At 42.4% G+C, this 12,208-nt stretch overlaps 1 protein-coding gene across 1 annotated transcript in view; it reads left to right on the top strand.

Annotated features, from left to right (window-relative positions):
* The window catches only part of agbl4 (AGBL carboxypeptidase 4), a 211,315-nt gene that overhangs the window by 181,313 nt on the left and 17,794 nt on the right, over window positions 1-12,208 (top strand). Inside the window, exons 7-9 of the mRNA XM_028403749.1 lie at window positions 4,854-4,923; window positions 6,586-6,700; window positions 8,224-8,335. Coding sequence (XP_028259550.1) covers window positions 4,854-4,923; window positions 6,586-6,700; window positions 8,224-8,335 — 297 coding nt within the window. The remainder of the gene's footprint in view (window positions 1-4,853; window positions 4,924-6,585; window positions 6,701-8,223; window positions 8,336-12,208) is intronic.

Genomic DNA, 12,208 nt, shown 5'->3' with positions numbered 1-12,208 from the left:
CCCCTTCATCTTCGTTTTGGTTTAAAATAAAAATTGTGTTTGGAATAAAACATTTCAAGACAGATGTTGCAAAGCAAGCTTCCACCTGCAGCGTTCCACCATTTCCTTGGCCATTTCCTTAGAAATTCAAGCATTCATTTTCCAGATGAACCCGAGCATTTTGCAGCAGATCAAAGAGATCTAACTTGTGCTCCTCTGACCTTTCTTCATATTTTGCTTGGCTTTGTTTACTTTGACTCCTCTCTGACCATCTGTTGTTAAATGGCAGCATCTTAAGAACTACAATTAGACATGTGTTAATGTGTTTTAGTTTCAGTTTCACTCTTATGTCGTATTTATTTGTTTGATCACCTTCTCATGGTCCCTCCATAACACAGCAGGCTGTTCTAACTGATGTGTAAGGTGCCCATAGATCTTGGAACACAAGTAAAAGAAATCAGCTAAAGGAGAATTTTGAATGAGCTCAGTGAGGTTTCATGTCCTGCTGTATTTTCTGCTTCTCTTTGTTCTCTCTTTGCCTTGGTTTCATTCTCTGTCACCACCTCACTTCTGTGTTTCTGTTTTAGCAGTTTTGTTGTAGTTGTAAATAACCTTCCCTTCTGCAGCTCTCTATAAACTGTAGACAATTAGTAATGTTTTTCTGTGTCACTACATCTCCTCCACTCCACCTCAGTGTGAGGGTTTAGCTGTGTAATGTGTGGTGTGTGAAGTGACAGGGGGGATGCTTTATGAATGTGTGAGGAGGCCTTGGCAGTCCCCCTGCCGCCCTACAATAAGATGAGCTGAATAAATCTGAGACACGCCACAGGCTCTCCGGCACCTACAGACACAAACACACACACACAGAAATTTAAGTTGGGGACCTGGTCAATTCCTGTGGAAGAAAACAGCATCATAAAACTCTTATCACTTTAGAGCCCTGTGCACTTCATCCCTCTCTGCCTCTCCTTTTTCTTCTTTCTTTCTCTCTCTTTCTGTTTGTCCTTGAGGTGGCAGAGGGGTGGTGTCAGCGGGTGGGGTGGGCTGCTTTGATGCTTGTTGGGGCTCACTCAGCTGGGCAGTACACAGCGCTGCATCTCGTCCCAAGGCTTTGTATAAATTCAACGCCACTGACAATTTACAGCTCGCGCCCATCCTCGATATGACGCACTGAGCAGAGCATCAAGCGTGTCTTGTTGCCATCTCGCCAAAGTGAGGCTAATTTATTATGGTGTAAAATCCACAGAGCAGAGCGAAGGGCGGAGGCAGAGATATAGGGTGGCCTTGGTGTGAGACTTGTGGTATAATGTGGTATAAAGCTGTGGCTAGTGTGACAATGTGTTTTTGTATCACACAGGTCCACAGCACACTCACTCTCCCCACAAAGACTGTAGATAGGCCATATTTCATCTATAGGTTAAAACCCAAGATGGTTTTAGGTTTCCAGTAAGATTACTGTAGTCACACAGCTTAGCGCCTTCCATGTCAGAAAGCCTAAAGATGAATGATATTAAAGAAGCAAGCAAACTCTACCTCCATCTTCTTGAATCAAATTTAGTTTACAATGTATTTAAATGTATGCCATGTCTTCAAGAAGGTCCTGACAGGGCTTCCTTTGTAGCTGCTGCTGAAGAAGAATGATGAAGAAGACCTCAGTTAATTACATCATGTCACAACTTATGAGACTGAACCCAAAGTTCCCCAGACTGCTGTCACAGAAAGAGCTGACCAGCAAAATCAGGGCTGACCTTCAGAATCCATTAGATTTATGTTGTTTTTTTTTTTTTTTTTTCGCTGGCACTTTTCTTCTCTCCAGCAATTTACATATTTATCAGAGCTGATCGTAGTTTGACATACTTTAATTTTTTTATTTCCTCTTGGCGAGCCGCGAGAGAATGAGCAGTAATGTGCCATACGGAGCAGCGCGTGACTTTGGCAGGTGAGAAATATGCTGAAGGAGCACTTTGAATTGGAAGTGTGGGCATAAATTTTGCCTCTCTGCCTCTTTCACTCACTCATTGTCACCCACCACCACCACCCTCTTCAGCTCAGCCTCCACCCTCCTCTGCAACATTCTACAACATTCACTTCATTTTATTTATTTTTTTTTATCCCTTTCTTCGTCATTCTTATATATTTTCATGTTCTGAGCTGCTGTGACAGGCCCATAGAGGACTGCAATGCTGTGAAGTTAAAGAGGTTTATAATTGAGAGATATGGCCTCTCAGGAGTAAGCACTGTTCCTACAGGAGCATGTCTGCAGTGAACAAGTGAGCTCAGAAAACTGTTTACATGATTAACATACACATGTAAATCATGGGCAGATGGCAAAGGAAAATAATGCTTTATTTAAATCAAAACAATAAAGTACTAAATCTAAAGTCTGTACCATTAAGTAAGTAACAAAAATGGACAGATTGTGTATTAACTTACTAAATTCTGCTTTATCACATGTTTATGTTTTGATTCAATAGCAGCGTTTTGCAAAACTTGGACACAACAAATAAGAGAAGATGAGAATATGCCAACATACTTGAGTTTTTTCAAGTGTTTAGATCACTTATTTGCTGTTTAAATGTATCGACAAGGATTGGCTTCTAAAATGTGTGTATTTATTTCAGTTTCATATCACAGTACATTATTTATTTGAACAAAACCACACAGTGGCGTCTCAGATCAATGAAAAGGCACTTTGAGCTCAGCACTCTTCATGGAAGAGATTTATTGTTGCTGCGGTTTTCTGCTTCTCGTACTTCTGAGAAATGTCAGCAAAGACAGACAAAAACGAGAACTTTTCCAAGAAAGAAGTTAGATCATTTGTGTTGTCTTAGAAAGCTACCTTTCAGTCTAATCTCTTGTCTTTCTCTCTCTCTCTCTCTCTCTCTCTCTCTCTCTCTCTCTCTCTCTCTCTCTCTCTCTCTCGGCCCCCTGGCTGCTGATCTCTACTGACACCTTGAGGTCAGGAGATGCTCCTGCATCATCACTCTGCTCCTGAGACACTAGAACTTGACCCTAACCTTCATGGTATACGTCACCCACACATATGTTACAATGTGACTTTTCATCACATACAGCCTAGCTGTGGTACTTGTTTCCTCCAGCTTCCCTGTGGGTGTCGGAGCGCCTATGGAATAGTGGGACTTAATTTTGTGCTACAATGCTTGGCTGTGCACAGCCAGATACAGTGGAATGCAGAGATACAGACACATAAACACAACAACTACTTGGGGAGCATTTGTGAGAGCCCTGAGGAGACATAGTCACACACACATACAAACACACACAGACAGCGGTGTGGGATAAACAGTACATCCATTGTAAGCTCCAGGAGTCTGCTGGAAGAGATTGTTTTGATGAAGCAGCAAGGGCACAGTAGCACTGAGACTAAATGTAGCATGGCCACGATGGTTGAATTCCCAGACAGTCGGGACCTTGGCAGCTGCCTCCGGTTTGGCTCACAACTTTCTGGGTTCTTGGTTTTACTGTAGGGAAAATGGCTGTGTGTGTGTGTGTCTGCCTGTGCTTTTTTCTTTTCCTGATTGCAGCTTTGCACTATACAATGTGTGTGTCGCGGCTGTGTTCTTGTATCAGGAGCCTGTGTGGTGGCCTGGGGTCGAGGCCAAAGTAGAATTTCTAAGTGATGGAATTTCACAGCCACCGAGCACCCAGCGGCCGGCCAAACCGCAAGCACTCACATTTACAACAAACGGCCTGCCCCGTTCCACGGAGACTCCTGAATGGCAAAGCCATTTGTCTCTGTGAAGGGCAGAGGGAGGAAAAAGCGAAATAAAATCAGAGGCAGAGTGCTTAAACGGAACAATGCTTTTTTTGTTTTTTTTGTTTACGACCCCACTCAGACAGACACACATGTACACCCCCCCACACACACACACACATACACACGTATTGCTCTGAGGTTAAATTGGAATTAAAGAGAAGGAAAGGTGTATAGCCTGTTGCTAATTAGCATTTTCTCTGCTCAGCAGAAGAGCGTGGTGGGATCGATAAGATATTAAGTTTGTGTATAGCAATGAGGCACGCAATCACTTTCATCTATTAGCAACAGCAGATTAGAAGAGAAACACTGGCCAAGAAAACAGCAAAACTTTAACCTCTGTGCTTTTAAACTGGGAACTCAGAATGGATGGTGTTTGTTTTTTTTCTCTTATTTAGCCATAACTTTTAGCCTGTTTGAATATGAGCAGAGCAGAACAACAGAAACATCAGACCCTACTGTAGCCTCTAATACATTCAAGGGTTAATTTGACTTCAAAATAATGTTCTGTCTTTTTGATGCTGGTTTCAAATACACTAAAAAAACACTTTTTTAACCTCTATTTATTTATTTTTATTTCAAAGGTATATTAACCCTCTTGTGTGCAAGCATGCACCTGTGAAGTGACTGGCAGTGTTCAGGCAGAGTCAAACACATCTGTCCGACATCCTGTCCAAAGCAGAGCCAGTGAGGAGGAAAAAATCCTCAGCCAGGCCAGAAGACTTAAGAAGACCTGTATCAGGTCACACCTGTTGTGGACTGATCCTGACCTGTGTAGATGTATAATTCACCTCGTCTGGTTAATATTCTGTGCTGTGTGTTGGTTTGATGTTTCATTCATGCCTGTCTGGCTGAAAATGGCCGGCCAGGTCAGCTCATGTTTTGACCCAACAGGCTCTAATAGGCAGCATGTAAATCTAACTTTGATACCGACCTAAACTTGTAACATGTTATTGCTTTCTACAGGTCCGTAAAAAAGTAATGTGTGAATTAACAGCTGATTCACCCTCTGACTCCCTGTCTTAATATGTTACACCCCCCCCCCCCCCCTTTCCACACCTGTTCTTCCTCCTCCATAGACTACCAGGGTCCAGAGAAGGAGAAGAAGCTGGTCTTTCTTACAGCTCGTGTTCACCCTGGAGAGTCTCCTGCCTCTTTTATCTGTCAAGGTAAAGTTTGAATGTCGTGTTCATGCCGGTTTCATTGGATTGATTTAGGTGCAGCTGCAGCCCCACATGTCAGAGGTCATATTATAGTTTATATATGAAGCAACACCAAACAAACTGTATTTCCAAAATCACTGACGTTACATCAACTCACAATAGAATGCATGACAGTGTCTGTATCGCCTGCACTGGCACTATAGAAAATTTTGGGGTTCGAGTAGGAACCCGTACCTCAAAGGACTGCAAATGTTCCTACTTTACGGTATTCATCACATCCGCAGAGTTAGCAAATTCAAAGTTAGCAAATAAACTGAAAGCAACTTAAAAAAGTGTTGAAATGAGTGAAAGTCCATACCTTAAATCCCCAATAATGCAAGAGCTTGAACAAGGATTAATGTCGGCCCGGCTTTCACTCGCTGCCGAGAGCTAAAATATGAGGAGTCAAAAATTCAAGTTGATTGCTAGCTGGAAGCTAACATGCTAGGAAATTGACGATATTTCTGATGACATGTTTGAGCACACAGCTCCAGCTTTGAAGGAGTTTGCTGGTGTTCTTGGCTGCTAGTCAACAAATGTGTTCGACAGTTGTAGCAGACAATAGGGTTCATCGACTCTAGGGGGACCCTGTGAGCAATTCCTTTAAGTATACATGTCAATCCAAGAAGTTTTCTATCACTGTAGTTTTCATAGAGAAGCCAATTTAAAACTTAAAAACGTATATTTAATGCATAACATTTATTAAATGAATGACAAGACGTTTATTACATGTACTTTATAAGGAGTTGGTGTCTCACAAATAGATCTGTGAGCTCCAATACAAATTAAATCTACCAAATAAAACCCTCTCATAGGTGCTGTTTTTCTCCCCAAATGAGTACTATGTGGAACGACACAGCCCTCCTTCAGAAAAGCTTGCAACAGCTCATTTACATTAAAGCTACAGACTAAAATACTAGTTGTAAATTGTGATGTTTAATGCTTTCTTTCAACAATAACCTTGTACATGAACCTGATATCACTGTAGACACAAGAGCATCAGTCTCCATGTAATGGAGGAGAATACTCTGACAACCTGTCTGCCTGCCTGCCTGCCTGTCTGTCTGTCTGCCTGTCTGCCTGCCTGCCTGCCTGTCTGTCTGTCTGCCTGCCTGTCTGCCTGCCTGTCTGTCTGTCTGTCTGTCTGCCTGCCTGCCTGCCTGCCTGTCTGTCTGCCTGTCTGCCTGCCTGCCTGCCTGCCTGCCTGTCTGCCTGTCTGCCTGCCTGCCTGTCTGTCTGTCTGTCTGCCTGTCTGCCTGTCTGCCTGCCTGCCTGCCTGCCTGCCTGCCTGCCTGTCTGCCTGTCTGCCTGCCTGCCTGTCTGTCTGTCAATCTGTCTGTCTGTAATGTGTCTCATCTATGTATATGTGTCCTTGTGTTTTGGAGTGTGTGTGCATCGTGAATCAGATGAATTGGCTTTTAGCCCGCTGTATACTGTCTGTTTTTTCCAGCGCCGTCAGCTCCATTCCATTTGTATCGATTTAAGCTTGACGTCTCCTATTCCTCCCTCGATTCTGACGATGCCCCCTCGCTGTCCTTCCCTCTCCTTTTGTTTCTCAAAACTCAATTAACTGCCAGCCTGCCTTTGCTTTTCTTTTCAAGTCTATATTCCTGTGTGTGTGTGTGATAGGTGTGATTGACTTCCTGGTGAGCCAGCATCCCGTTGCTCAGATCCTGAGAGATCACGTGATCTTCAAGATAGTCCCCATGCTAAATCCTGATGGAGTCTACTTGGGCAACTACAGGTACACCACACACACACACACACACACACACGTTTTATTTCTTAATTTGTATGTAGTACATTAAATACAACTGACACGTTACATGGTTTTATATCATGCTATGTGGGTTTATATCTTCTTAACTCCACCTTTAGGGAGCTTAATGAATTCATATGGCTCACAGCAGTGCAGTTGTTAGAAGATAGTGTTTGGCTGTAGGGTTGTTCTCTCTGTCCATCCTGTCCGTCTTTAACACTGTTGCTGCAGCTCTGTGGGCATCCTCCTCTCCTCTGTTTTCCTCTCTTCTCTTTCCCTTTTTCATAATTGCCTTTTACTTAATAGGCTCAGCCCCCAGAATACTAATGCTCACTGAGATACGCATCAGCAGTGCTCCCTCTGTGTTTGTGAATGCCATCTAGTGGTTGTAGCTTGTCACTGACTCCACAATACATTCACAGGAACTCTCTGTTGCTGCTCTCCAGCAGGGACAATGTCTGTAACATAGTTGACTGATTGGTGACTGCTAAAAATGATTCTCATTTTCTTGCTTTCACATTGAGTGTTGATAAGTAGCATATTGACAGTAGGTGAACAGTAATAATTGTCACCCCCATGAATCACATATGCTCTTATATGAATGTCCGTGGCATCTCCCCCACTCTGCCACACATACAAAGTGAAACACAGATACCACATAGCCATCTCAGCAGGACATGGTGAAACGCCGCCTGGAATAGATACATGCAGAGCAAAGAATCAATGGCAGTTAACCTGGGATGTGTATTCTCTTCATGGCTGGATGCTCAGCTCAGCTGCTTTGCAGTATCAGTTCCTCCTGTGTCATTACCAACGGCTTCAGTAAATGTCAGACATGCACACAGTAACAAACAGGGCAGATCAGAGTGCATCTTCCCATGTAAACATCACATTATGGCAGTGGGGGGCTGCAGGTAAAACTATAAGATAGGGGTAAATGTTATATGACTACAACATCCACGGTTCAGCTCCTGGACAACCAGACCTTTGTTGCAGGTTGTGTGTCCCTCTGTCTGTCTCAAAAAACAATCTGCACACTACCTACTGGTGATTTGTATTATATTATTTCTGTAAACAAGTTATGTATACAAGTTTTATATATACTTGTTTTTCTGCCATATAAAAACTACACATTTTGAAGGGATTCATTGCCTACATTGGCCATGTCAGTATTCACTCTCTAGTTTACAATATACAGTGTTATACCCCCCCCCCCAAAAAAAATCGTAAATTTGTTAGAGCAGTGGAGAAGCTAGTTGCAGATGGAAAAACTACTGCTTCTTTAAAGAAAGTGCTGGAAAATGATGTTATGTTATGTTATAATTATGTTATTTGGAAATTCATAGAATAATATAAAAACAGTGTCCATTTTTTCTAAAAATTACACAATACAAGGCGCAGCATCCTTGTAAAAACTTCTACTAGTTTTCATGACTCCAGAGTACCTTTAATCCTCTGTGATAAGTTTCATTGTGTGTGTGTGTGTGTGTGTGTGTGTGTGCGGGCAGGTGTTCTTTGATGGGCTTCGACCTGAATCGTCACTGGCAGGATCCCTCTCCATGGGCCCACCCCACGCTGCATGCTGTTAAACAACTCATAGTGCAGATGAACCAAGACCCGGTGAGCCCACACACACACACGCCCTCCTGCACCACATCAGTATCTACTGGTCCCGAGAACAGTTTTCTTTCTCCCTGCTTGGTTCAGCATGTTTCTGCAATCTGTGTTTGGGGTGTGTGCACTAGGGGAGCGTGGGGAGGCAAGTCAGCACCTCTAGAATGTCAGCCAGGCTCTCTTGGCCATTCAAAACATATTACTGAAGCAAGACTGTGCTTTCAGTCTTTCACTTCACTGTAACTTTTTTCTTCTCTAGTTTTAGACTTTCAGTCTAAATGCTTCATAGGCAGGGCGGGGATTTTTTTTTTCTTTTTGTTCCTGATGTTAATTATAAGCAGAGCGGCAGGTTGGTGGGATTACTGAAGGTCAGTGTGTGTCCTGGGAATACTCTGCCCTTTTGTACACTCCTCTAATCCTGATAAGAGAGGAAGCAGGCTGGGGCGGGACGTAGGGCAGGCCAGAGATGGGGTGAGGAGCGGGGCTGGCATCAGGCGGATTAACCTTTTCCCCCGACGCTGACACACTGATCGATAGACTCCGTCATGGCAGGGTGATCCACTCATGCCTGTCATTCACACACACATAGACACATAAACACACACACACACAGTCTGGACTGGCAGACACATATAAACACAGCTGAAGTGCGGTAGCAATTCAGTTACACATATTTCTGATATCGTAATGACAACCTTGGTCAAGATGAGCTCTCTTTAAGTCTTATCTGCCAGATGCCAACCTTTACAAATAAGGTGTAATGATCACAACATCATGTGAAACAGAAATGGGCTGTGAGAGGCCGGATCAGCGATCATTGATTTTAATTTATTTGTATCTAGTATGTAACTCATTAGAGATGTTCATGAATCAGTGTAGCTTTGTGTTTGATTGTATTGAGTTTTACAGTGTATTTCTACAGTCCATTAAAATAACCTCATTGCCTGCCACCACTTCCCGAGCTGGGTAAATGCAGTCCCCAGTCAGCACTCCATTGGACCATATGTTTACTAAATCCACTCCTGCTGGTCAGATGCCCTCCATTCCATTTCCTTCTCTGTTCTCCACCAGCACTTGTCCTGCTGAACCCCTCTTCTCCTTCTCCCTGATGATAGCCTTCAGACTTGCAGAGTTAATTTGGAGGCTTGGGCAACCTCTCCTCTTCTGTCTCTCTCTCTCTCTCTCGCCACAGCCAGTTAATCCCATCAGACACACTACTCATGTCTGGGGCTCCCAGATGCCAGTTTCAATGCCAACTCTGCAGCCAGGAGGCCATGTGCTGCTGCCCTCCATTCATGCTCGTCTCACACAGCAGGCGTAGAGTCTAATGAGGCTACCAGGGTTGGAGGGCTCTGCTGGAGGACTCCATTAAGAGGAGATCAGCAGCGGCCACAGCAGAACAGTTGGGCTAAGCTAACATATCTGGGCCATTTGCTAGCTGATAGCTCTGTGTATTTGTTTAAAACTATCCAAGCAAGAATGAGAAGTAATTTTCCATTTCTGGGTGATTTTATTGTTTTATAGGTATGTTTAAGCTAAGAAAGGGGAGGGAAGCTTAGCTTTGGACATTCAGCAACCAAAAACATTTCTAATTCTTACCATATCAACCTTTAAGAGACTATTTAATCAGTGCTGCTCGGGAATTATCGTAATCATGTGTGAAGAGCTTCTTAATGATTACTGATTGCACCTTTACCTTTGCGATCATCATCATTAAGCTTGCATGTGTAGGTATGTGCTGTACAGTTTCAACAAATCATAAGTGAGCATCAGCTGTTCACAGTCACTGCAAACACAGCTTCAGCAGCAGCCCTGTGTTCATTTCAATTTGCTTCATTTGTGTGAAAGCTTGTTAAGAATGCAGGTTTTGATAATGATGCTTTCACCAGACAAATACAGTCAACGTTAACACTGTCTTCAGGCTATAATAAATTGTAATGGGTTGTTCCTGCCTGATAAGGACAGTCACATTTGTAAAAGCAGCTACATTTGCTGTCTTTTCAAACTCATAACAATACGTTCCAACAGCGGGATTCAAATTACATAAATATGAAGAAGCTTGAGCTTTGAACTATGAACTAGCTTGTTATGGTGGTGGTAGACACAAAAATGTCTGTATTTTGCAGTACGCATACAGAATATAAATTGACAGTAATACAGCCTGTATTTTGTAAGAAAAGCCACGATTCCAGCAACAATATGTCTGATTTGTCTATAAACTCTCTGTGACACAATACGACTAAACCCAGCCACTGCTGGTGGTTTAATTAGCTGCTGCCTTAAGGAGCAGACCCACCTATGAGTGAGTGGTATGAGCTGGACTGAGTCCACTTTATGCTCCAGACACTGTCGGCAGTAGAGATTAGTCACGTAGCCATATGCATAGTTAGTATGCGATGTTGTATGTCAGAACCATCTGTGTTCTCATGGAGTCCCTGCCTTTTGGTTACAGCGTTAGGCTGTGAACTTATCAATCACCACTCTTACAGCTCAATATTTATAGTGCTGTATACATTCAATTATTCAATATGTGTGTTGTCTTGTGCGTCTTTAATTCCATATCTATATCTAACATTAATAAATACTGTGCAGACTGTGAATGTTAAGTTAATTAAAGTCACAATACAAACTGGTCATGGGCCTTTATAAAGACACAGAGGGTCTGTCCATCACTATGACATCTTTACTACTTTAAACACCCACAGTCTCATGCACAAGACATCATGGCTCAAAGTCACATTGCCCTCTGTTCACAAAGGAGCTTATTCAGTTTCCAACCCATCAACCAGTCCTGTGACAAACACCTGAGTCACTCCGAAATGATCACTTATCATTGTGAATTCAGCAGCAGCAGCAGTCCCTTTCTCTTAGTAAAATAGCTTCCTTTTTCTATATAACTTCAATAACTGGCTGTGAGTTTCTAGAAAAGTGGCTTTTAAACCAGAGCCTGTAGCAGAAGCAATCTACACCACACTGACTGCTGCAAACTTTTATTTGACAAATATTTGTATACAAATTCAACAGATTTTAGTGACTTAAGTTCTATCAACCAGCTCACTTGGCCAGGTTTTATTTGTCTATGAAAACAACGAGTTTGTAAAGTAACAATTTAGCATCAATAGATTCATCACTCCCCAAAATATCACCTGCATTAGGAGTGATTTATAAGTGATGATAGCACACATTTCTCCCTGAGGGAGATGAAAACAGAACGTCTACAGGGGGAGAGATGTGGAGAAGCACTCTGAACTCATGCCCTTCTTTTTAAATCAGCTGGTCCAATAAAATAAACATACAAACATAAACATATAAACAGCCTGTCAAACCTCTTGTTTCAATCACAGATTCCTTCTCTATGTTTACAATCCAACTTCATGGAAGCAAAGATTGGTCAGGTAACAGATTACTATCAAGCTCAGTGCATTTCAGGATCTTATTTAGCCTATAAAGAGAATTTAATCACTTCAACCAAATATTAGCTCAAAGTCAATTTAACCTCATAGGATCTGCAAACATGGTGTGTTAGTTAACTTCATCTTTCCGATTAGTTTTATTCATTTAATATTCCAAAGGCCATGTTTTGTCAATTTATGAGGGCAGACTATATTTTTGCCTCTGATTAACTTACCCTGATCATCACTCATCAGACTTGTACCTATAAGCAACTCAGGGAACAAAAGCAGCTCGTATCATCCAAATGAATCCTCCCCTGATATTGAACCCCCTGTTGAACCAGGTTAAAAAAAAACATATGACCTAGGACATCAGAGTTTTATTCTGTAACACAGCTTCAGACATGTAAATAGTTTAATGCTATTAAAAGGACAACAGTGAATGACGTCTGAGCTTATTCTGCTTGCTATTCTGCTATTCTGCCTT

Source organism: Parambassis ranga, chromosome 4, assembly GCF_900634625.1.
Source record: "Parambassis ranga chromosome 4, fParRan2.1, whole genome shotgun sequence".
NCBI lineage: Eukaryota > Metazoa > Chordata > Actinopteri > Ambassidae > Parambassis > Parambassis ranga.
The sequence above is the reverse complement of the archived record's forward strand: the minus strand, read 5'-3'. Positions and strand labels throughout refer to the sequence as shown.